Raw genomic sequence first — 24,834 nt, 5'->3', positions numbered from 1 at the left:
CATTCAACATCATAGGGTTCTTCCTTATCTTTCCCCATTCCATACTTGTATCTCCCTTCTCCATGGCAAGAACACCAGTTCCCAATATCAATATATTAATTTGCCCTATCCCAATACACATACAAAACAGTTTCAAAATTAACACAAATACCACTACCAATTCCGAACCCTAAGTCAAGCCTTTTAAATAGTTCTATTTGTTCTTACAATGTATTTTACTAAGAGTATAAAGGTTACTTGAGTTAATTCTTTCTTCTATGTGGCTGTTATCAATTTGATATATACTTAGCACTAGTTGTTTCAGCTTATATTCATTCAACTTTGCAATTTACTTTCCCCTCATTCTTCTTTATTTTGTGGATAAGTCAAACATTTACTTAAAGTTACAACTATATAAAAAGTACATTCGTATAAAAATTTTTACCAAAACTTGTTAACATACTAATGAGTTTCGAGGTACACTTGAAAGTGAATTTGTGATTCAAGTGAAACAAAGTAAATTGATAAATGGAACCAAATTGATAAAATAGAACCAAAAAAGATTAAGGGCTAGAATTTGAGATATTCTCCTTATAGTTACATTTCTAAAACACTGCTATAATAAACACAGCACCAAACCCCCAAAGATGCTATATATGTGAGTATCTCTCATACGTGGTGTTAAATGCGATAACCATCCACATTAAAAAAAAAAAAAAAAAAACTCCTTAATAGCATTATTTCTTATTAGCAACAGCATTACCTTCAATCCCCCTTTCGAAAATCCATCCTGTTGGAAAAAATACTTATTTTAAATGGATATTTCTTATATAAATTTAAAGCAACATTCAAAGAAATCTGGTAATTAGATATTTTTAGGTTTTTTAAAAAGTGATTATTCTGAAAGATGACCTTTTTAGTACTACTAGTCAATGAAAACATTAAATAAAGCCTTTGAAATAATAGGCTACAAATGAAACACCAAACGGTATGTCTGAAAATCTGTGGTAGAAAGAAAGAAAATAAAAAGAAAACATACCAACGCCAACAGCACCAAACTGCTGCCCAACCAATGAACTTGGACTGAACTGACTGTATGTTGACATCCTGCCAAAAGGTCCATAGGAACCCACTGACTGGAATGAAGAAGTAGATGAACCTAGTGAAGACTGAAGAAAGATCATGGGTTATTTTTCCAGGCTCTAAACGACATGCATATTATGGAAAGAAATTCCATTATTTATATTTTTAAGAAAATTATTACATTATAACTACTAAGCGCAAAAGCAGTTGTAATAATTTCCAACACGCATTTAATATTTCAACAGTTAAATAATCTTCTGATTTCACTATTTGTATATACACTGACCCTTGAAACACATGGGTTTGAACTATGAGGGTTCACTTCTATGTGAATTTTATCAATAAATAAACAGTTGGCCTTCCATATCCCCAGGTTTTGGATTTGTGGAGTCAATCAACTGCAGAGCAAATTTTCCATCTGTGACTGGGAATCTAAGGATGCAGAGAGCCAACTGCATGTATTGTTCTATGCCACTTTATAGAAAGGACTTGAGCATCCATGAGTTTTGGTATCCACAGAAGTCCTGAAAACAGGTCCTGAAAACAGTTCCCCATGGACGCCAAGAGATGACTATTGTTAAGTTTTTGGGGAGTCAACAGTTATACACAGGGGTGGACTGAGGTGGGTGTTGGTGCCCCTAAGCCCTTTGTTCAAGGGTCAAGTGTAATGTTCCAATTATACTCAATGTAATTCTAAATACTTTTTTTTCTATAATAAACTTCTTTAAGAGTTTTATAGCATATTTAGGAAAGAACTATAAAAAGTTACTTGAATAAATAACTTTGCTTAAAGAAAAACTATGAGAAAAACTACATTTGGTTATACTGAGTTTTAGGCTAGTGCTGACATAATTAAGACATCTCACTTTTGATTTTACTCTTATTTTCAAACGTGAAGTAGTCAATTAAATTTACAACAAGGAGATATAGAAACAAACTATCTTATACAAACCATTTACATTTAAAATATAGTTATCATTAAGAAAAATTTTAAAACCTTTAATTTGCTAAACCTAAAATACATTTTAATATGTTATACACAAACTTTACGTATTAATTTATCTTAATATAAAACATTTTATAATGTAAATATAAAGTATATTAACAGCTGTCAGAAATATAAGCTCACTGCTGGTGTCGGGCGCATGGCAGAGGTTCAATAAATACTACTGAATGAATCGAAAAAATCAAAAGTCAAAATTTTTGGTGATTGGAAGAAGTTATTCAACTCCATTTTTATTTGTGCTCTCTTGGTTTTTTTCATTCAATAAAGCTGATTATTTAATTAACTGGTTTCCTGGAGATTTATCAAAAGATATATAAATATGAGACAGATAAAACTACTCTTTAGTGTAGGCAGCTATCTCTATTAGAATGTGTCTTTTCTCCCTCCACTTATGAAGTTCAGATTTTCTCAGGATTCCTTCAGACTTACTTAAAAAGGAAAACATAAATGAGAGTAGAGAATTTCTCTAGTTTATTAGAAAAGTTCATGAAGTATTTTAATAGCTGGAAGTTGGACAATTCCTATGCAAGATAATTTATTTTAAAACTTAATTTTTTAATTTAAAAAATCGTTTAAGAATCTGTTTTGTGGAATACGAAGATTTTATTGTTCACAGTACAAAAAAGGGAAAATTAATTAGAAACTATTATACTGATAAATCAATAAGCGCATTTTAGTGCAAATGACTAAAATGAAGACGTCTAACAAGAAAATAGGTTAAGAAAATGGATTAGGAAGCTATGAACTTTTAATCAACTTTGCCCTCAAGTAAAAACACTCTTAGGTTCTGCTGTTATAGTTGATATTCAGTTTCTACATGCTTCCAAATAACATGTAAACAAGTACTGTAATGGACATCCTTTTAAACTAATAATTTAAAATCTTTTAGATATCATTGTTTCCGTTTTTAATAAAATATACAATTTTTTCCCCTTACTTAGACTACTTAGGGTCTTCTATTTTATTTATTTTTAAGAATTTTTCTTTATTTATTTTAAAGGCGGGGCAACTCTTGGTTGACCTCACAGATTGCAAGGACCTTGTCAGTTTACAATCCCTTATTTTTAATTTTTTACGTCTATAACACCTGGTCTTCCTAGGCGGTCTCCCATCTAAGTACTAACCAAGCCTGACCCTGCTTAGCTTCTGAGATCAGACGGGATTGGGCTTGTTCAGGGTAGCATGGCCGTAGACGGGTCTTCTTTTTTAATACCTTATTTAGGGAACTGAACACACATCTATATATGTAAAAATTCTTTTGTGTTTGGCTATCTTATTATATAACAATGCATGTACAGCATATTATATATACTGTGATTTAGCTCCCCCTGTCCTTATTAAACCTAATAATCTTATTAAGAGTAGCCATCACCACTTTGGTTTGTAATACGAACCACATGAGAGTAATGCAGTGGCATGCATCCCGGATTCCAGAGACAGACTGCCTGGGTCTGTTCAAATTGTGGCTCTACTTCAATTCCACTTGCAAAAATGAGAATAATTAGAGTACCAAGCTCAAGAGAGTGTTGTGAGGATAGACTTATACGTGTAGTGGTTTGAACAGTGCTTCCCATGTAATCAGCTCTCAATAAATGTTAGCTATTTTAACTATTTTCAAAATTAGAAAATATTTTTGATAAAAATAAATTTCTCAGCTATTTCTTACTTTGTTTACTCCCTTATGATCTAAAGGAAAAAACCTAGGTGAAAATATTGTCCAGGTATTTCAGCTACCTAGGGAACATTTATGGTAAGCTATATAAATATTCGATTGAAGAAAAAAAAATCCAGGAGAGGCAAAAGCCAAGGCTAGCCATGGACATCAAATTTATCTGGATTCTAAGACAAACTTACTATCAGTTACCTGAACGATAGCTGGGTCCTGAGGCAAAGAACATTGTGGTTTTGGAGGCTCACAAACAGTGAGGTCTTTAATATCACTCCCACGGAATATAATGTACTCAAAGACTTCATCTCGAGGTGGTATTGGACGATCTGTTGGTCTGTCTTCTGTACCAAAGGATCGAACTGGCGAGAAAGCAGAGGATGTGACATAGTCTACTAATCACATTCAGGTAATACCTCTTATAAGTGTATTGTTCCAAGTACTAAGCAGCAGTTCTTAAATGTCAACCATGAGAAAGCACTCATTAATCTAGCTAAACAAATTTTTTTTTTAAAAGAGTAAAATATAGTTTTGCCTAGAACTAAATGTACTCAATTTAAAAGATGCTATGTATCATGAGGTTGTATTCTTCCTACATTTTTCGTTATTTATATCTTTGGTGGTTGTAGTTGAGAGGAAGTGTTAAAAATGTCCTTTATTTCATTGTTGATTTGTCATGTCCTCATTCAACTAAATAAAAAACTGGAAAACTATGTGATATTTCTTGCAGATGGGGTGGCGTGGGACAGTGAGTAAAGATTTACCCAGTTCACAAAATCCCAAAGTTTGGGAAACCAAACTTGGGCCAAGAGAAGATAATAAAGGAATACTTATTTTAATGAGTAGCAGGTCCTCTAGAAGCCGAGCCAAGCAGCTACCAGCTTATTCAGTCCATGGGACAGCCTGAAATGCCCAGGTTACCTAAATTATTTCATAGCTAAACCTGATTACTTTAACACTTAGATAGCATTACTTGAAATTAAACTGTGGACAACGTGTATGAGGTTAAGCTAAAAGACTTTTGGGATCCTATTCAAATATAATGTGTCAGACTTTCTGGGGAGAGGGTCCACAAATCTGCATTTTAAACCAATTCCCTGAGAGTTTCTTATATTAAAGTTTCATGTTCACTGTTTTAGGAGACTTTTGAAAATGCCTGCATCCACATAGAAGTTCCAAGTAAGAAAGTTTGAAACAGGAAAGATGGTGGCACAGGTGTAGGTTTGCATAAGACTAACCCTCTCTAAAAAATAAATAAGTTAAAATATCCCTAAGCTAGAAAAGCTCTCAAACTCATATCATGAAATTTTATTTAGAAGTATCATTCAGATGCTGAATCAGTCGAACTGGAAGACCAATTACAGAATCCATATCTCGCATGCCCTGAGAAATTTTCACTGGTACCCACCAATTTGGTGGATGGGGATAGGGACACTAATGTGATAAGGAAAAAGATGTGGAAGAGTTGAAATTCTCCTTCCCCTGGTAGCCAAACAGTACTTTATCAGGGCAAAAGTAAGTGACAAGGTTCTATACTTTGTCCTTTATACAAAATGAAAATTAAAGAAGAGTTAAAAAAAATCAGAACTAACAAATTTATAAATAAATCAATCTCACCCCTCACCTCAGCAGCAACATCATCACCACATAATGTATAATTTCCCAGCTCTCTGAAGTAACAGATTAGCTCATTCTGAAGCAGAAGAGGGGAAAGGTAAAAGGCCCCTTTCTATAAATCATAGAAAAGCTCCATTAAGCTTTCCAAGCCCTAAAAAAAAAAACCCATTTAAACTATACCTATGTATTCAAAAGATAGAAGAAAAATCTATTTGGGATTAATATCGATCACAGGAAATAGAAGAAAATTTCGGAAAAAAACTGCTTTATGTTCTCAAGAAAAACAAAATTCTCATGATCAAAATAACACTGAAAAGAAAAGGTAGCCTAAAGAGTTAAGGAAATAAAAAAAATAAATAAACAAATGTTAACAGCAGATCTAGTAAGTACATCAGCAAGAGGAGTCAAAGCAGTAAAACCAAGTCAATGATAGAGGGCAATTTTGAGAAAAAGCAAACAAGATGTAAAGAGAAAGTACAGCAATCAGAAGGTTAGAGAGATGCTTGTTATACAGATGTTAGTTATCCACTACCTGAGAAAGAAAACAGAATACATGAACAAATACAATGAAAGACAGAATAGAAGTTTTCTGACATGAAGACCTATATTTGATCAAAAGATTCTATTGTATTCCAGGACAAAATTTAGTGCACTGTAAGACATAGAGACTTAAACCCTTTGCTGTATCAAAATCAAGAACTCACAGAAACAGTGTTATCAAAAGATGAGATGGACACAAATTAATTTAAGCACATAAACATATGTGTCAATTTACTATGGTCCCAGAACAAAATGTAAATTTAACATTTCTGAAAAAGTCTATAAAGTTACAAAGTATGACAAAGTAAGTCAAGACAGTATCTACACATCAGAGTAGTCTAACAAAAATTGGGAGATGAAGAGTGAAAAAAGAGAAAAATACAAAAGGCTACATAACACTTATCTTTTATAGTAGGGAGTCACCTGATAAATATTATGTCATTACAGTCAGAAATCACATTGGTTCATTCCCAATTTTTCTTACCTGTATTTTTTTTTTTTTTTTGGCACTTGTAGGTAATAGGAGCTAAACACCGCAAGCCATAGAAGAACAGTATGTGATGCCCATTGACCCTAAATTTCCTCTTGGCTCAATTTGGCTGCATATTCAGTCTTAGATGTGTTTACTGCATGGTTCTCCCTGATCTCGATGCACTCTTTCCTTGTCTCTAGCAGCAGTGTCGACTCTTCCTTATACCTTCTTCCATCAGGCTACCCTTGATTTTTTCTTTTAAGTCAACCAACAACCTAATTGTTGGGTATAGTTCGTCAACATTTTTGTTAACACTATCATTTTAATTATTTTTAAAAATTGTGCTAAGAACACAAAACATGAGAACTACCCTCTTTAACTACAAGCAAAATGTCAAAAAGCAGAGCTCTACAACTTTATCATCTTGCTTAACACTAACTTTGTGCCTGTTGAACCACGACTCTTCAATCCCCCTACTCCCATCCCCTAGAAACCACCATTCTACAGTATTTGTCCCCCTGTGACTATGGAAAATAAAATGAAAATGAAAGCAGAAGTTACTGGGCAAGTGACGACGAAGAGGTACTTAAAGAAAGGGGTCAGTCATAAGAGACTCAAGCTCACTAAAATTACTTGATCCACTGAATGCAATTCCTACTTAAAATTCTACAGCTCTGGCCAATTTTTCCCAAAATAGACTGCTATAGCATTTTCAACATCCAAAAGTTAGATAAATATACAATAACATTAAACGTGTCACGTATATGAGGCAGATTACAAAACTTATTTTCAAAAGATTACAACTATCTAAAATAAAAACAGATTTGAGTGACATCATGGAAGGTGGGAGAATGGAAACAACTAATGAGCTGGCAAGCAGTCAGAATAAACCATTTGGGAACTATGGAGTCCAGTCGAACACTTGCAGCATCTGTGAGAGTACTTGATGAAGAGAGAGGCTGGTGACTTTTGGTGAACTCCGGCATTTTGAACAGTGGCTGGGTGTTACTATTCATCACCTCCTATCTCCATGCCTGGCGGCTATGGGAACCGCAGCCCATGTTCCTGAGCGCAGCTTGTTGTTGACAAGTGGACAATAGGGACCTTGCCCTCCAAAAAATCAGGGTTGTACAATTTGACCTGCCTGGAAATTCATTGAGGGATCGGCACAGAAGATGGCCATATTTTCAACCTTTAAGGGTGAATGAAGGCAGCTTCCCCAGTGGTGCCTGTGAAGGTATTTAAAAGAATACTCTTTTCCCCATCAACAGCAGGAGAATATATGTTATTCTCAATAGCACATGGAAACTTCAGGATAAACCACATTAGGCCAAAACTAAATCTCAATAAACTAAATCAAAGAAGAAATCACGAAAAATGTGAGACAAGTGAAAAAGAGAATAAACATGTCAAAATTATGGGATGCAGAGAATGCCACACTCAAGAGGGAAATTTATATTGGTAAATGCTACATTAAAAAAAAAAAAATCAACTTTACACCTTAACTAGAAACTAGAAAAAGAGCAAGCAAAATCAACTCTAACAGAAGGAAGGAAATAATACAGAGAGGGGACAACAATACAGAGTACAGGAAAACAAGCAACAAAACCAAAACCTGGTTCTTTGAAAAGATCAACAAAATTGACAAAACCTTAGCTAGAATGACTAAGAATAAAGGTAAGAAAATGCAGATAACAAAAATCAGAAATGAAAACAAGGACATTACTACCAACCTTATGGATATTAAAGGCTTATAACTATTATATGCCAATTAGATAATCTAGACAAACTAGAAAAATTCCTAGGAACATACAAATTACCAAAAGTGACTCAAAAGAAATAGAAAATCTCAACAGACCTATAACAAGTAAAGAGATTAGGCCAGTAATCAAAAACCTCTAAACAAAGAACCAGGACGAGAGGGGTTCGCTGGTGAATTATACCGAACATTTTAAAAAGCTTTAACTTTAATCCTACTCAAATTCCTCCAAAAAAAGAGAAGAAAAGGAAACTTTCTAACACATCCTAAGAGGGCTGCATTATTACCCTGATCCCAAAGTCAGACAGATACCACAAGAAAACTGCAGATCAGTCATGAATACAGACAGAAAGTTTCTCAACAAAATGCTAGCCAACTGAATCCCACAGTATATTAAAAGGATTATACACCATGACCAAATGGCATTTTATCCTAATAACGCAGGGTTAGTTCAATACACATGCACACACAAAATGCAACGTAACATGCCATGTTAATAGACTAAAAGGGGGAGAAACCCTACATGATTATCCTAATAGATGCAGGAAAAGCACCTAACAAAAATTTAACACCTTTTCATAATGAAAACAACTTAGCAAACTGGGACTAGAAGGAAACTTCCTGAATATGTAGGGCATATACAAAAAACTCGCAACTAACATCATATTCAATGGTGAAAGACTGAAAGCTTTCCCCTCAGATCAGAAATAACATGAATTAGACAGGAAGAAGTAAAACTCTCTCTTTTGAAGATTACATGATTCCATATATATACTATCCCATAGAATTCATTAAAATCAACTACAAGAGTTAATAGATGAATTCAGTAAAATTATGGGTACAACACCAATACGAAAAATCAGCTGCATTTCTACATACCAACAATAATCAATCCAAAAAGGAAATTAAGAAAAACAATTCCACTTATAACAGTATCCAAAAGAATAAAATATCTAGGAATAAATTTAACCAAGTGAAAGACTTGTACACTGACAATTACGAAACACTGCTGAAAGAAATTAAAGACCTAAGTAAATGGAAAGTCATCCCATGTCCATGGATTGGAAGACTTAATATTAAGATCACAATGTTCCCTAAACTTACCTACAGATTCAGGGCAATCCCTAACAAAATTACAATGGACATTTTTTTCAGAAATGGAAAAGCCAATCCTCAAATTCATATGGAACTTCAAGGGTACCTAAATAGTCAAAAGAATCTTGAAAAAGTTAGAAGACCCATACTTTCCAATTTCAAAACTTACTACAAAACTATAATAGTCAATACAGTGTGGTACTGGCATAAAGACAGTCATAGATTCATGGAATGAAGAAGTCTAGAAATAAACCCAAACATCTATGGCCAACTGGTTTTAGATAACGGTCCAAGATCACCCAATAGGGAAAAACGATCTCTTGAAAAGATGGTTCTTGTACAACTGGATAACCAACCATACAAAAGAATGAGATTGGAACCCTACCTTATTCCATATACAAAAATTAAAGTGGGTGTGACAGTGTAATATATTATAGGAAATATTTATTTGGGTTTTCGTCTCCAGCTCCTGGCCAGAGTTCCTAAAATCTTTGTATTTTCCAAAGAGATAAAGGTAGTAAGAGCATCTTTTGTTCTAATATTTGGTCTTGGAGCCTAGTTCCTGAAACAGAGCTTCTAAATCTCTTGGATTCCTGGATGACAAGAGCATTTTTATGAGGAGACTCTTGGTAGGCTCCTGGATAGCTTCAGGAAAGGGGCTGGTCACCAGAGAGACCAAACTATAATAAGAAGTTTGGAACTTTGAGCTTCGTCCCCCATTCTCTGGGGAGGAGAGAGGGACTGGAGATTAATAATTGACCATACCTGTGTGATAAAGCCTCCATAAAAGTCCCTGAACTATGAGGTTTGGAGAGCTTCCAGGTTGATGAACATATGAAAGTGCTGGGATGGTGAAGTGCCTGGAGAAATCACACCACTCCCTCACACCTATCTTGCTCTAGGCATCTCTTCCATCTGACTGTATATAGACTATATACAGTTGTATCCTTTTGTAACAAACTGGTAATCTAATAAACTGTTTTTGCTGAGTTCTGTAAGCCATTCTACCAAATGATCAAATCAAGGAGGGGTTTGTGGAAACCCCCAATTTATAACTAGTACAGGTCACTACTGCACTGGTATTGTGAAGTAGCTGGTGGGGGTGGGGACAATCTTGTGGGACTGAGCCCTTACCCTGTGGAATCTGACACTAGCTTCAGGCAGATAGTGTCAGAATAGAATTAAACTGTAGAACACCCAACTGGTATCCAGGGAGTTGGAGAATTGGTTGATGTGGGAAAAATCCCCACACATTTGGTGGCAAGATGTACCGAGAGTAAATCGGTAAGTAGAAGAGAAGAGTTTTTCTTTTAGTTGGTGAACAAGCTAAACCAAAGAGCTAAAATTATAAAACTATTAAAAGAAAGCACAGGAGTAAATCTTCGTGACCTTAAATATGATGATTAAGATTTGACACCAAAAGCACAAGCAACAACAACAGAAAAATTAACTGGACTTAATCGAAATTAAAACCTGTGCACCAAAAAATAATATTGAGAATGTTAAAAGACAAGCTAAGGAACGGGAGAATTACTTGCAAGTAATTCGTATAGAAGGGTTTAATATTGAGAATATATAAATAACTAACTCCTCACAATTTGACAACGAAAAGACAAACAACCCAATTAAAAATAGGTAAAAACTTGGAAACACGTCTCATAAAGAGATATATAAAGAGCCAATGAGATTATAAAAAGATGTCTAATATTGGTCAACATGGAAATGCAAATTAAAACAATCATGAAATATCACTTCCCAACTACTAGGATAGCTTTACTAATAAAAACAGAAAATAACAAATACTAGAAAGAATGTGGAGAAATAGGAATCCCTGCGCATTTCTGGTGGAAATGTAAAATGGTGCAGATGCTGTGGAAATCAGCTGGTGGTTCCTCAAAAAATTAAACACAGAATTACCTAATGACTCAACAACTTCACTGATATATATAAAAACCTATGTCCACACAGAATCTTGCACACAAATATTTAAAACTATATTACTCATAATACCCCAAAGGTGGAAACAACTCAAACTCCCATCAATGAATGAATGGATAAATTGTTTTCTCTCACACACACACACACACACACACACACACACACTCACTCACTCACTCACCCACCCACCCATAAAAAGGAATGAAATGCTGATACAGGTTACAGCTTGAATGAAGCTCCAAAGCATTATGCTAAGTCAAAGAAGCCAGACACAAAATGTGACATATTGCACGATACCTTAAATATGGTAGATCTCCAGAATAGGAAAAGCCAGAGACAGAAAGCAGATTAGTGGTTACTGGGGAAACAGGAAACAGGGAGAGATTACTTCATGGATAGAGGTACTCTCAGGTGATGAAAAAGTTTTGAAACTAAGTATTCATACACTTTTGATGGTTATTGTATATGATATTTCACCTCAATAAGCTACACACAAACACATCCCCCAAAAAATATAGCCTAGAAGAGAATACAATACACAAAATGACAATAATAGTTGGGTTTGAATGCTGAAAATAGGAGTGGTTGTCCTCTACAGTCTAAACCTCATTCATCATGTTGCCACATTACTTTAATACATATTCTAGTTTTTCTTATTCCCCAAACTAGAAAAGCCACATTTTAGGCCAATGTTTAATAAAAGAGAGTAGGAAACAGGGAAAATAATTTTCTCTATAACCCTAAAGAATAGAACCAACTCTCTCTGTCTACAAATAGCCAAGGTTTATAAAATAAAAATGCAACTCATAATTTTTACCATTATTTTTTAAAGATAAAGTCAAAGTGCTGGAAAATCATTTGTCTAAAAAAAACCTCTATTTGCAGATCAAGGCAAATTCAAACATCACACTAATGCCAAACCTAGTTAACCAGTGTATTCACACCAGTGTATATATAGTCTTAGTACATGACTAGAGGGAAGTGCTGTAATAACTAACTTCCCAATACAACATTATCTACATTATAAAATGTCAAAGCTTTCTAAGGTTAAAGGTAATAAACATATACGTAGTTAAGTATAGTACCCCCAAAATTACATCATTAATATTTTCCAAATGCCCTAATATTTTTACACAACTAAAAATTATAAATTAGACTCTAATATTGATTGATAAGGAAGAAAAACAAATCTGTTGCGTACCAAGATGTGACAACAAGAAATGAAAACCTGAATTAGTTAAGAAATGCCCAAAAGTAAGTTAGGAAATTAAGGCTACGTTCAAATAAAAAATCATAAAAAGATTTGTAATGTAATCTTTTTCCCCTCCTCTTTAATCCTCCCCGATTTCCACCCCTGACCTATGGATGCTGACATTTTCTCTTAAGAACTGGATCTCTGAAGGTGGGGCATCTCCTCCCACACGCTTGCGGCATGCACCGGCATGCACCGGGGCATAGTGCCCTCAAGAGCACTTGGGGTATGGTCCGTGGCTCCAGCTGGGTCACCAACCCAGGACCTTCTGCATGTAAAGCAGACATGCTAACCACTACACTATGGAGCCACCCCTAATGTAGTTTTAAACTTAAAACTCTTGTCAAATATCGGTTTAAGACCTGGTCTCAACCCATGTACCCTAACTTAAGTTCCAACCAAGCTCATTATTCTCAATACATATAGCAGGTTTTCTACCCTCTACCATAGCTCTTCCCTACACACAACCTATCCTAAATTTCACCTTAGATACTTGTATTTGTCAGGGTTCTTTAGAGAAACAGAACCAACATGATGTTGGGTCACACACTTGTTTTAAGTAGCTGGCTATGAAAATCCAAAATCTGCCTTACAGGCTGGCAGGCTGGAGTTGTAAGAAAGAATCACAGTTTGAGTCCAAAGGCGGTCTTCTGGAAGAATTCCATCTTACTCAGAGGCAGTCTCTGTTCTAGTAAGGTCTTCAACCAATTAGACGAGGCCCACCATATCATAAAGAGTAATCGGCTTTCCTCAAAGTCCATAGATTTAAGTATTAATCTCATCCAAAAAATATCTTTACAGAAACATCCAGAATATTTGAACAAATATCTGGGGACTGCGGCCCAGTCTAGCTGACACAAATTAACTATCACACAACTCCCCCAGTAATATTCCCAGGCAGATATATTCTTCCTCTAAAAATTACAGCAGTCTACCACTGCCTATAGCTCCTTTTTCTAGAATCAAAAGTTCAGGAAAAAGATCTATATCTAAACCACCTTCATAACTCCCACAGTATTTAACAAAGTGTCCTACATGTTGCTGACATGTGACTATTTCTTGAGTAAATATCACAATGGAAAAAGCTATTAAGTTATTTCTAAAATTACTGAAAACTGTTTAATATCAAGGGAGTTGAATTAAATTATACAACAAACCTACTTAGAACAAAATGACAATTTACAGTAAAAAGTGAGAAATCACAACTGGACATCAATAGGAAGGGAAAAAAGAAAAAAAAATCCCAGCATTACTTAAAAAACAATATATATATATGTGAGCATCGAACCAGGAAAATAAATGGTTAAAGGGTGCACTTGGTATTTTTTTTCTCTTTCTGTTATTTATCCATAAGTACTGTTCATGTTGCACCCCAAGTATCATGCACTAACCTTTGCTGAAACCATTTGAGATAATGCATATTTGGAATAAGCTGTTATATATATAGACTAACATAAGATTTAATTACTTAAATACTAGAAGACCACCACTTATAAAGCTGTCTCCTCTTTAATACAGTACTCTAACACTGACTCTCATGGCACAATGCTAGTAAGCAGGCTCTAGATTTCTTATTTGGGAGGGGAGCTTTAACAATAAGATTCCACAGGCCTGCTCTTTGAATCACCTTCACAGCCTGCCTCCTCAAACCTCCGCTTTTGGCACACCCGCACTCTCTTCTTTGGCCCCTTCTTCACTCTTATCCACACCACCTTCTTTCTGTTAGGAATTATTACTGTGCCAAGTGAAAACGTCTGTCTCCAGCCTCCATTATCTCTTCTTGGACCTACTAGAGACTTGTCATCTCTGTTATAGAGACATTACTACTGACCCCCTCTTTGCAATATTCTCAATCTTCTCAGCACTTATCACATGCCAATCACTGGTGACTCAAGGGGGAAAAAAATCCACCTCCACTCCCAGAGTTTACAACCCAGATCACTTTCCTCTCACCTTTTCATTCTAAAAAAATCAACTCCTTACCAACTTGAAACTAACTCCTTATCACTTAATTTTAAAGGTTGATGTAACCTCCTGTTTGACTAAAAGGACCCAAAGCCATCTTGTCCTTTTCATTAATACATTTCACCATCTTCACTCATGTTCTTTAACTCTTCCTTGCTGGCTTTTTTTTTTTTTTTTTTGGTGGGGTGGTGGTGGTGAGGAGAGACTTATTTATTTATTTTTTAACCCATAGTCATTTCCCACAATTTTAAGTTTGAGACCTTGCTCAGTTAATTAGTTCCCCTCAATCGCAACTACACTGGCTTCTATACAAGATTTCCCCCCTTGAATTATTAATATATGCAGATTTACTCAGATATATCATTCCTCGACCATAAGAATTTTAGACTGAGTGCATGGGAATAATTACTAGCGAGAACCAGAACTTAGGGAGAGTTGCAAGAAGAGAGCATTGTAAAAACAAAAAAACAAATCTGAATATTTATTTAAATTTATATAATTTTTATGGTGACATTGGTTAACGAAATCTAGTAAGTTTCAGCAGTACATTTTAATAGTAAGGTATATATATATTTACACTGTGTGTTCACCTCCCATAGTTAAGGTTTGTTTTTGTCACCACATATTTGACCCTCTTTACCTCATCTACCTCCTCCTCTTCCCTCCCCTCTGGTAGCAATTTGAAAATTTAGATGATGATGCAACAACAAAACAACAGAAAAAATGCAAAACACATTTACAAGGATCTCTTTGAAACTGCAGATAAGGTCGTGAAACCTTTCTAGAAAGCACAGGATGGCAAAAGAAAATGGATCTATATTAATTATTATTAAGTAACACTACAATATCCTTAATGCTGTCTTCATTTCACTCTTTTCCTATTAAATATTAAGTTGTTCAACTACATACTTTCTGACCAAAGAAAATTTTCAGAAATAATGACCCTTCAATTGCTCAACAAATATTAATTTGTGATGTACATGGGACACAAGGGAGGAAAAGATGTTGATGGCCAGTAGTGAAACATAAGAAGAAAAGCTTGATAAGCTCAAGAAGAAAAGAGATGATAAAATGAGAACACAGAAGGTGCCCCTAACACTTCCTGGCTAGGAGAATCAGGGAATGCTTTGTAGGCGTGATGATGCTCAAGCAGAATCCAAAGGATAAACCTGATTCCCTCTTGATCTATTCCCAATTCTGGTTGATAAAAAACACTATATGGATCATCACTTAACTCTTCCCTGTTCCCTGTCAGATCCATGCTCCTAATTTTTCATGCATCTGTTCCTTCCTCTCTGTTTTAACTAGTTTAGGCCTACATTTTCTCTTTCTCAAACTCTTAAAAGATTCCAGCAGAAACCTCCTAAAACTGGACTCTGTATGTCACTCTACTGGCTAAACACTCCCAATGGCTCCCTATAGTTCAAGAAAACTCAGACTTGTTAGCCTGCCATTCAAATGACAGACTGAATAAATTAAGATAAATTCAGCACTGGAAGCTAAATAAGAAGGGGGAGGGGTTTTCCACAAGTCTGTTATTTGACATTTTCATTGGCACTTGAGCTTTCCAGAGCTGTTAGTTCTTCTCCTTCCTTTATGACTTCTTTCTCAATCTGTTATATTGCTCATTTCTTCAATAATAACCATGTAAGGAGCAGGGGAAGAGCATTCCAATTCAAGGAAATGTTGTGAAAAGGTCCCAGATCTGAAGGAACTTGATTGACCTGGAGACCTAAATTACACCTAGTGTGGTCCTGCCTTAACTGAAGATGTTGTGGGCCAGGATAAGTCTTGGACTTTGTGGCTGTCTGTGTTTGCTTTCTGCATAGACTGCAAACTTCTTGTGGCCTGGGACTGGACACTTCTTCCTAGATATCCTAGCATATCTAGATATGCTAATTGTGACTTATATGTCAGACTCTAACTTAAATGCTGTGTCCTTGAGAATCTTGTCTGTACTGCTGCTCTCTTTTGTTCCTAGCACCTAGTATACAGTGTCCAGCATGTATTCACAGTAGGCACTCAGTAATAATCTTGACAGCTTATTAAATAATAAGCACCAGGCAGATACAAGCTTCTCTTATGTGCCCCATTTTGTCCTTAGTGTGGTTGGTACCTCTGTTCTCAACTGTGCCTAGGTTTCCCCAGAACCTCTATCTTACCCTCTTTCTAGAGCAGGGGTCTCCAACCCCCAGCCGTGGACCAGTACTGGTCTGTGGCCTGTTAGGAACCAGGCCACACAGTAGGAGGTGAACCACAGGCGAGTGAGCAAAGCTTCATCTGTATTTTCAGCCGCTCCCCAGCACCAGCATCGCCACCACCTCAGCTTCACCTCAGATCATCAGGCATGAGATTCTCATAGCAGGACCAGTCCCTGAGGCCCAAAATGCTGGGGACCACTGTTTTATGGATTTATGCCTTTTAAAAAGTCTCTCTCATGTAGTTTTAATAGAATTTAGCAACAGGAGTAAAAGCATGTCCAATCTGGAGTCAAAATTTAATCTTGACTTGCTAAGCTGCTTTCAGTTGGGCATTCTTCCTTGTAGTTGGTTTTACATCTTAATCTCCCAAACTATAAAACTAAGACACAGAGATATAAAAATATGATATAAAAGGAAGAAAGATAAATGCATCCAATAGGAATTAAAAAACAAATCAAACAGCGCTAGGAGGGGAGGAGCAGGAACAAAACAAACTAATCTGAGAAAGTAAATTTATTAGGTTAAAGAGACTTGAGTCTGCAGATTTACAAGGTCCACAGAGAACCACTCAGGAAAAAACCCACCAGTGTGGTTAATATTCCATCCAAATGCCAAAAATAAAATTTCCAAAAGGAAAAATGACTGAGAATCAGACTGGCATCAACAACATCAGAATGTTAGAAGACAACAAACCAATAATCTCAATGTTTTATAGAATAAAGATTCTGAATTTGGAGTAGTATAGCTGACCAGTCAATCAAGTAATTAAGAAAAACAGGTTCGCTAAGAAAATTTGCCCACATATTTCATGGTTTTTTTTTTTTTTTAAACAATGACAAAGATGTCATTGTACTTAAGCAATATTGGGTGGGGAGGGAATCAAGTAAGAGGCCAACACTATAAACAAGAAACAAGAACCCCTGGGTGACTCTGAATAGACTGGTGAGAGATAATGAACCAGAGTAGAGCAATTGAGGTGCTAAGAGGTCAAATTCTGGATATATATTGAAAGCAGAGCTGACAGGATCAGAAACACATTAAGTGTGAGAGAAATAGAGGAATTAAGGATGACTCAAAAGTTTTTGGTCTTACCAACTAAAAGAATAAGCTGTCATTCAATTAGATTGAGAAGGCTGATGGAGAAACAGGTTGAATGAGAGATACCTAGCAGACATCCCTCCAGGTGGAGATGTTAAGGAGGCAGCTGGATATACAGGAGGCACTAAAATAAGTTTCACTATAACATTAGTAAGATGCCTAGGAACTTTGGTTTATATCAACTAGACTACGTAAAATTGGTTTTGTTATGGTGGTTTGATTTAAAGCCACATAACTTATAGACGATGTGAAGTCTTACTGTACAAGCCAGGAGTTCAGAGAAGAGGTACAGGTTGGAGAAGAGTCAGCAGTGTATAGTGTTTGAAGCCATGGACTACATGAGATCATCAAGAATGCACATAATAAATAAGCAAATAATTTTTAAAAGAGTGAAACACCAAGAGAAAAAACCTAAGCCCTGGACCCCTCTAACATTTGGAGGTTTAGGAGGTGAGGGAGCAACAAAGGAGAGTGAGACACAACCAGTGAGGTATGAGAGAAAATCAGGCTAAAGTCAAATGAAGAATGTGTTTCAAGGAGAAAAGACCAATTGTGCCATATATTGCTGATTGGTCAAGTAGACTCAGGATAAGAACCACCACTGGTTCTAGCAACACAGAAGTCCTTGGTAACCTTGATAAGAATAGTTTCTCATCTGTGGGAATAAAAACCTAAATAAAATGGGCTCAAAAAATATCAGAAACACGTGGTGCAGAAAACTCCTTCAAGGAGTTTTGGTATAAAGGATAGAAATGGAGCAGTAGGTAGAAAAGAGGAAATGCAGTTAAGACTGGCAGTGTTTTGTTGCTGCTGCTGTTTTTAAGATAGGTGAAATAACAGTGCATCTGTAAGTAGACAGAAAAGATCTGGTAGAGAAGGAAAAACTGAATACATTGGAGAGAGGAGAGAACCGCTGCAACGATTTCCTGGAATCATCAATAGGGGATGAAATCTACCGCACAAGTGGAAGGAAGAACAGTTTCTCTATATTGAGAGAAAAGATAAAGGTAACTGGGTATGTGTGCGATGAACTGGTATGTGTGGGATGAACTGATCAAAGTTCTCTTCTGTTTGCTATTCTTTTCTCAAATAGGAAGCAAGGTTCCCAGGCTAAAAGTGAAGAAGTGTTAGAGATCTGAGGAAAACAGAAGGAATGAAATCAACATACAGAAAAATGGAATGAACGGAGTATGGAAATATAATATGACTACTGGAGTTAACGAACATAAGTTTAGAGTGAAACTGGTCAGCATATCTATGTTTCTTCAAGCTTGTGCAAGAAAGCAGAAGGGAAGGGGGTTGAGAGTATATGTTCAGTACTTACTGTCACAATTACTCCTGCAATCTAAGCAAGATGGAGAAGTAAAGTTATCAAGGGAGTATGGGAAAGTGAAAAGTACTTATCCTATTTCCTTCTGTCTATTTTCTTCAGGCTTTATGCTGTTTTCTCTATTTTTGATTCAGAAAGAAATGGCTTATTTTACTCCACTTCGAAATGTAGTTAATTTTTGACACCTGATTTCAGACTTCCAGTATTAGCAAGTATTTCTGTGGACTACACGGAAACAATAAACTGTTTCTAAGGCTCCAAGTTCTGACAACCTTACCAAATAGGTAACCAAAAGAAATTACAGCTTAAAGTTTCCCTAGATCTTTAACATTCTGGGTAGTGATTTTGTGCTTCGCTAGATTTAGGTCCCCAACTCATATGATAATGCAAGAAATCAATAAAGCATTTCACAGGTATTTCATCCATCATATAAAGCTCTCCTTCTCACACTGCAGTTTGAGACTATGTGGCTAATGATCAAGACGTAGGTAAGCTCCACTAATGGGCAAGATTTAGCAGATGATTAAAGAAATACTACATTACCGGTTTTTATATTCCTCCACCAATCCCTTGATTTTTAAGGGACATATCATTTTAAAAGCTGCTGACTTACATAATAATCATTCTTCTTCACAAAGGCTCTTTTCCTACTGCAGTAGCAACCAGGTTTTCATTTCAGTAATGTAGTATCCAAGTACAGCTAACTAAATGTTAGATAGGAATTTCATTAATTTTAGCCCATTTTATTGAAATAGTGTTTATGTGTGTGAGTGTGTGTGTGTGCATAAAATGTTTACGGGAAATTTGTTTCTTCTAACTCTGAAGTCCCTAAAATTAGAAAGCTTCAATAACTACAAGTGTCCTTTCATTTACTCAAATTTTACCAAGGGCCTGCCACGTGCCAGCCAGGCACTGTTCTAAGCACTGAGGATACAGCAACGAATGAGACAAAAATTGTGCCTTCACAGAACTTCCACTCTGTGGGGAATCTCTTGGCATCCAGGATCTAGTATGTGCTTGGGCATCATATTCACATATGTAATTGGAAATATTCCACAAGCTACTCATATATGTCACAGTCTTGCAATTCCCACAAATATACTGAACTGATTTTTCCCTTAAACTTTAAATGAAAATTATAATTGTGTTTCACAAGATAAAACTTTCTCCCCAACAGTATCGATTTTGTCATACATAAGATTTATCCACTTGTATCCTCATTCTCCAAAATCTGTTTTTGTGGGGGCAACATATGTTAGATACTTGAATTTTAAAGAGAAATACAATTTTGAATGTGGAAAAGCATACCCCCAAGAGATTTCTACAAGACTAATAAACTAAAATGTTAAATAACTTCCATTTACTCATTCATTAAATAAACATTTCTTCATCCCAGGAGCTTAGACTCTCTGGGGAGAGGGAAAGTGAGCACAGACAATAAACACATGCAAATAAGCAAAGAAGATTACACGTAGGTAGGGTAGGTAGGTCATGATCAGTGCTAGGAATAAAATAAACTCAGAGCTGTGACAAAAACAAACAACTCAAGATTATCTATTAACATAAGAGACTGATGTCAAAGTCTTTCTAGGTTGCCTTTAAGACTTCTTGACCTTATTTAGAAGACTGAGTATTAAAGCCCATCAAATTTACCTCAATTTCACTTTTACAGAATTAAGAGCTAATCTGTGAAATCTCTAGCAGAAAATAAAAGACATCGCCCCTTTAGCAATACCTCTGGGACTGGGCTTTTGATCACATATAGTGTGACCATACAATTTATTCCCCAAATGGAAACACTTCTAAGAGAGAAAAGAGCTGTTTTAATTATTATGCCAGAATCACAGGCACAAACAAGGACTTTCCACCAGAACAAACCAGGCCATATGGTCCACTCTAGTTATATGCCACATTAAACGTAACTAGTCCAAAATTTCGAGGAGTATTTTATAGTTCCAGGTGGATTTAAACTAAGTAATATTCAAGTAAAGAACCTAAATTATATAACTTGGACCGTATAAACCAAGTGAATCCATTACTAAATTTAAAGATTTAAATACTTGATACCATACCCAAATCAATTTTAAGTGCATTGCAGACCTAAATGTAAAGGACAAAACAAAAGTTTTGAAAAGACAATCAAAATATCCCCATGACCTTTGGGTTTGAAAAAATTCATAAAAAGAAAATAAACATTAGCCATAAAGAAAAAATAACAAACATGTCTACATTAAAATGAAAAACTCTGTTCACCAAAACAAACAAAAACAACAAAAAACCATTAAAAGGAGAGAAAGTAATTGTAACATCTAGCAAAGAATTCATATTCAGAAGACTAAACTCTAGAAAGATACCCATTTCAATAGAAAAAAAGGGGAAAAGATTTCAAAGGCACTTCATGAAAGATGAAATCCAAATAACCAGGATATGATACGGTATTTATCTCATTAGTAATCAGGGAGATTAAAACCAGGTAAAGCCACAGACGCACCAGATTGACGAGAATTAAAATATCTAATACTCAGTATTGTTGGTGAGAGATGTGGAACAATTAGAACTCTTATATACTAATAATTGAAACAAAAACTAGTAAACAACTACTTTGGAAAACTGCTTGGCATTACCTAATACACACATTCCTCATGACCTTGCAATTCAAAGTATATACCCTCAGGAAAATGCCATAAATGTTTGTCAGTGCACTTAAACACAAATTTCATAAAGGCACTGTTCACAAAAGTCAAAAACTGTAAACATTTAAACATCAACTGTAGAATATCCAAAACAATTGCAGAATAAACTGGTTATATTCACGATGGAATACTATGCCACACAAAAGCCAAAATGAAATATATACATCATGAGTCCATTTATATAAAGCTCAAAAATGGACAAAGCTAAACTCTATTATTTAGGAATGTAAACTTAAGTGATAAAACTATAAATGTCAGAATAACATTTATATCTAGTTTAAGAGGGCAGTAGTCATGCTGGGAAGATGCAGAGGGTGGGAGGCTTCTGGAATGCTGGCAAGGTCTGCTTTGCCCTGGGTGGTATTACAAGGAGTTTTGTTTATAAATATTTCATTTTTATCAACGTATTTTTTCAACATATGTGGTTATATTTCACAGTAAAAAAAGGAAAATACTAACTTCAGAGGGGGTTAAAAATTAATATCCTAACGAGAATTCTAAGAATGTTAAAGAAATTACCTCAATCTACAGTTCACAAAACTGAATTCTAAACTCCGTAATAAACTTTTGGCTTTAATGTTAGACTGCCATTTGCATCCAAATTTTGAAAAAGATGAAATTTCATATATCAAATTATTCAACAAGTCATGTCAATTCTCGAATTTCAATACCAGACACCCTACTTCTTTTTGAAATGTGAACCAAGTGCCCAGTGTTGACCGGAAAGTTATATAGCAGTTTTAGATTAGATCCTGCCGAGTAGAATAATATGCCAAGATTTGGTTAACTCTAATTTTTGCAAACAATTAAATTCCCAAATCTGTTACACAATAATTTATACTGCTTAAGAAAAAGCATATATTATGTATGTGGGATTAAATATCAAAGCTATATAAATTCAATGATTAAAAAAATCTTTTTATTGCTTTACTTACATGGCATATTTATGACACAAGGAACAAATTATGTGTGACATGAATTTAACTATTATAGACTAATAGAATGTTTATCGACTCTAAAATCTGTTGAGTTTTTTTAAAACTGGGTCATTAATATTAGGTTCTTGCATAGAAGAGCATATTCAGAGAGATTTAAAAGACTGAAGTTAATATATTAGAAATCTAAATATGTATGAATTTTTTCTTTGTACGGGTAACACAGTAAACTTACTAATAAGTCACAAAGCTAACAAGACACCTTAAAATTCAGATTAGGTAAAACAGTGGTTTTTAAAAAGTTTATAAAACCACTTTAGTGAGAAGTACTGTTTTCAACCTGTATGTGGCTCTCACCAAGAACTTTAGAGAGCCTTTTTCATAATTTCCTGAAGTCAGAAAAGCTAAAACACTATACAGCTAAATATACATTTGGGGGCAAAAAAAAAAAAAAAAAAAAAAAAAAAAAAAAAAAAAGAAAGAAAAAAAAGAAATGGAAACTAGAGAAGATAAAAGTAAAGCTCCCTAACCAGATATAAAATTTGCCCCAACACGAGTGCTATTAAAACGGATATAGCACAGCATCCAAAAAATGTCATTAAATACATGTTTGATACTGTGAAATGTTAAATTTGTATTTACAGATTTAGAAAATTTCTTCCTATTCCTGGACCTCTGACCCTACCATGCTATTTATTCCATAAGTCTACCAGATGTGCTGGGAAATTGCTTTAGTTATCTTGCTTCCCTCTCGTAAGTGTTCCAAACTTATGAGATTTCTTTTAAGATCAGGAGCTAGTTTATTTTCTTCTGTTTCCCGGTGGAAAGAAGGCCCAGCACGTGTGGAACGGAAACAAAACCCACAAAGACTGTGGCGATGCTAAACACTATGGGTAGGACCTCTTCCTCCTCAACACTCAGAACTCCTGGTCCCAGCGACAGGCACCCACGGACCACTCATATCTATCTGCCTTTGGAACAAAAGTCCTGGATCAAACCTGAACCCTCCTCTCCACTCAATTTCCAGAAACAGGGTCGACGCGAGTGCAGCAAGCATTTAAAAAAAGATGGTTGCACAAACAGGCTTTGAAAAGGATTCCGGTTTAACAGGTAAATACCACCCAAGAGACGAGATGCGATCTGCTCGAGACCGGCTGCGTCGCAAAACAAACCCAAAGTTTTGGCACATAACTTAAAATTCACCTGAGGAATATCGCCACAAACTGAAACTGAGAGCGTGAGAAAATGGTGCTGTAGAATCAACAAATCAGCACTAAACTTAAGCGAGCCGGAAAAATTCTTTGACTACTCAGGCTTTGTTTTGTGGTGAGTCGACAGAATCACCGAATTTCGGAGTTGGAAGACACGCATCTCCGTGTTCTCCTGCCCGTTCTGGGACCTCAGGGCCACCCCGCCTGCCCCGCTCGCAGTCCTGCAGTTCCCGGATGGAAGGCGCGGACCTCGGCGGTGGAAGCCGGGGAGGCCGCGGCCCGCGACGCCAAGGCACGGAGGGAGGGAAGGGAGCGGCCTCCCGGAAGACAGCGGAAGGAACAGGGAGGGAGCGACGAGGACGCGGGCCGAGAGCCGGACACAACCCCAAGCGGGCGCCCACCCCGGCGCCCCACCCCGGAGTACCTTTGGCGAGGGCTACAGTGGAGTTCTCGGTGTCGATGGTGTAGAGGATGCCCTCGTAGCGGATCTCCGCTTTGGAGATAAGGCTGATCTTGCTGCCGATGTAAGGGGTGCCCCCGCTCATGGCGCCGCCGCCGCTCCTGGCCGCTAGCAGAGAGGCAGATCCCACGCCACGGTCGCCGCTCCGTACGCCCGCTCGCTTCGTCGGCGCCTACAGCAGCCGCCTCAGACCCAACATGGCGGCGGCGCCGGCTCCGCTACCCTCCCCCAGACTCCCGCCCCCAAGCCGCGGCGCGGCGGCGGCGGCGGCAGCGGCAGCGGCGGCGGCGGCTGTGGCGCGGGGCATGCTGGGCCAGCGAGGCCGGACTCTCGCGAGATTCGGCTGGCTGCGGGTCACTCCGCACCTCTCGGCGGATCCTGGTCCTGGCAGCGCCGCTGGGATGGACATAGACAAGTCTAGCGCGGGCTCGCTTGGGCCGGCAGAGAGGAATTTCGAGAAGCAAAGTGCCTTGTGACGCCAGGTCACTGTGGGTGCGTGCTGCTCTCAACGTCAGCTGTGGCCTCCACCATTTC

The 24,834-nt window shown here is 36.7% G+C and overlaps 1 protein-coding gene and 1 pseudogene across 5 annotated transcripts in view; both read right to left on the bottom strand.

Annotated features, from left to right (window-relative positions):
* LSM14A (LSM14A mRNA processing body assembly factor) overlaps positions 1-24,572 on the bottom strand; it is a 48,053-nt gene extending 23,481 nt beyond the window's left edge. For 4 of the 5 annotated variants that reach the window (XM_016166056.2, XM_016166059.2, XM_016166058.2 and 1 more), the window contains exons 1-3: positions 24,265-24,518; positions 3,933-4,096; positions 1,019-1,148 (exon numbers count right to left, since the gene is read on the bottom strand). In XM_016166056.2, the coding sequence (XP_016021542.1) occupies positions 1,019-1,148; positions 3,933-4,096; positions 24,265-24,385 (415 nt within the window). In that variant the 5' untranslated portion in view covers positions 24,386-24,518. Of the gene's footprint in view, positions 1-1,018; positions 1,149-3,932; positions 4,097-24,264 lie in introns of all 5 variants that reach the window. The other variant, XM_016166054.2, reaches the window with a different exon arrangement.
* On the bottom strand, positions 3,144-3,262 carry LOC118611660 (annotated as a pseudogene).
* Positions 24,573-24,834: the final 262 nt, after the last annotated feature.

Source organism: Rousettus aegyptiacus, unplaced genomic scaffold (assembly GCF_014176215.1).
Source record: "Rousettus aegyptiacus isolate mRouAeg1 unplaced genomic scaffold, mRouAeg1.p scaffold_m13_p_14, whole genome shotgun sequence".
NCBI classification, from domain to species: Eukaryota; Metazoa; Chordata; class Mammalia; order Chiroptera; family Pteropodidae; genus Rousettus; species Rousettus aegyptiacus.
This window is presented reverse-complemented; position numbering and strand designations above follow the sequence as displayed.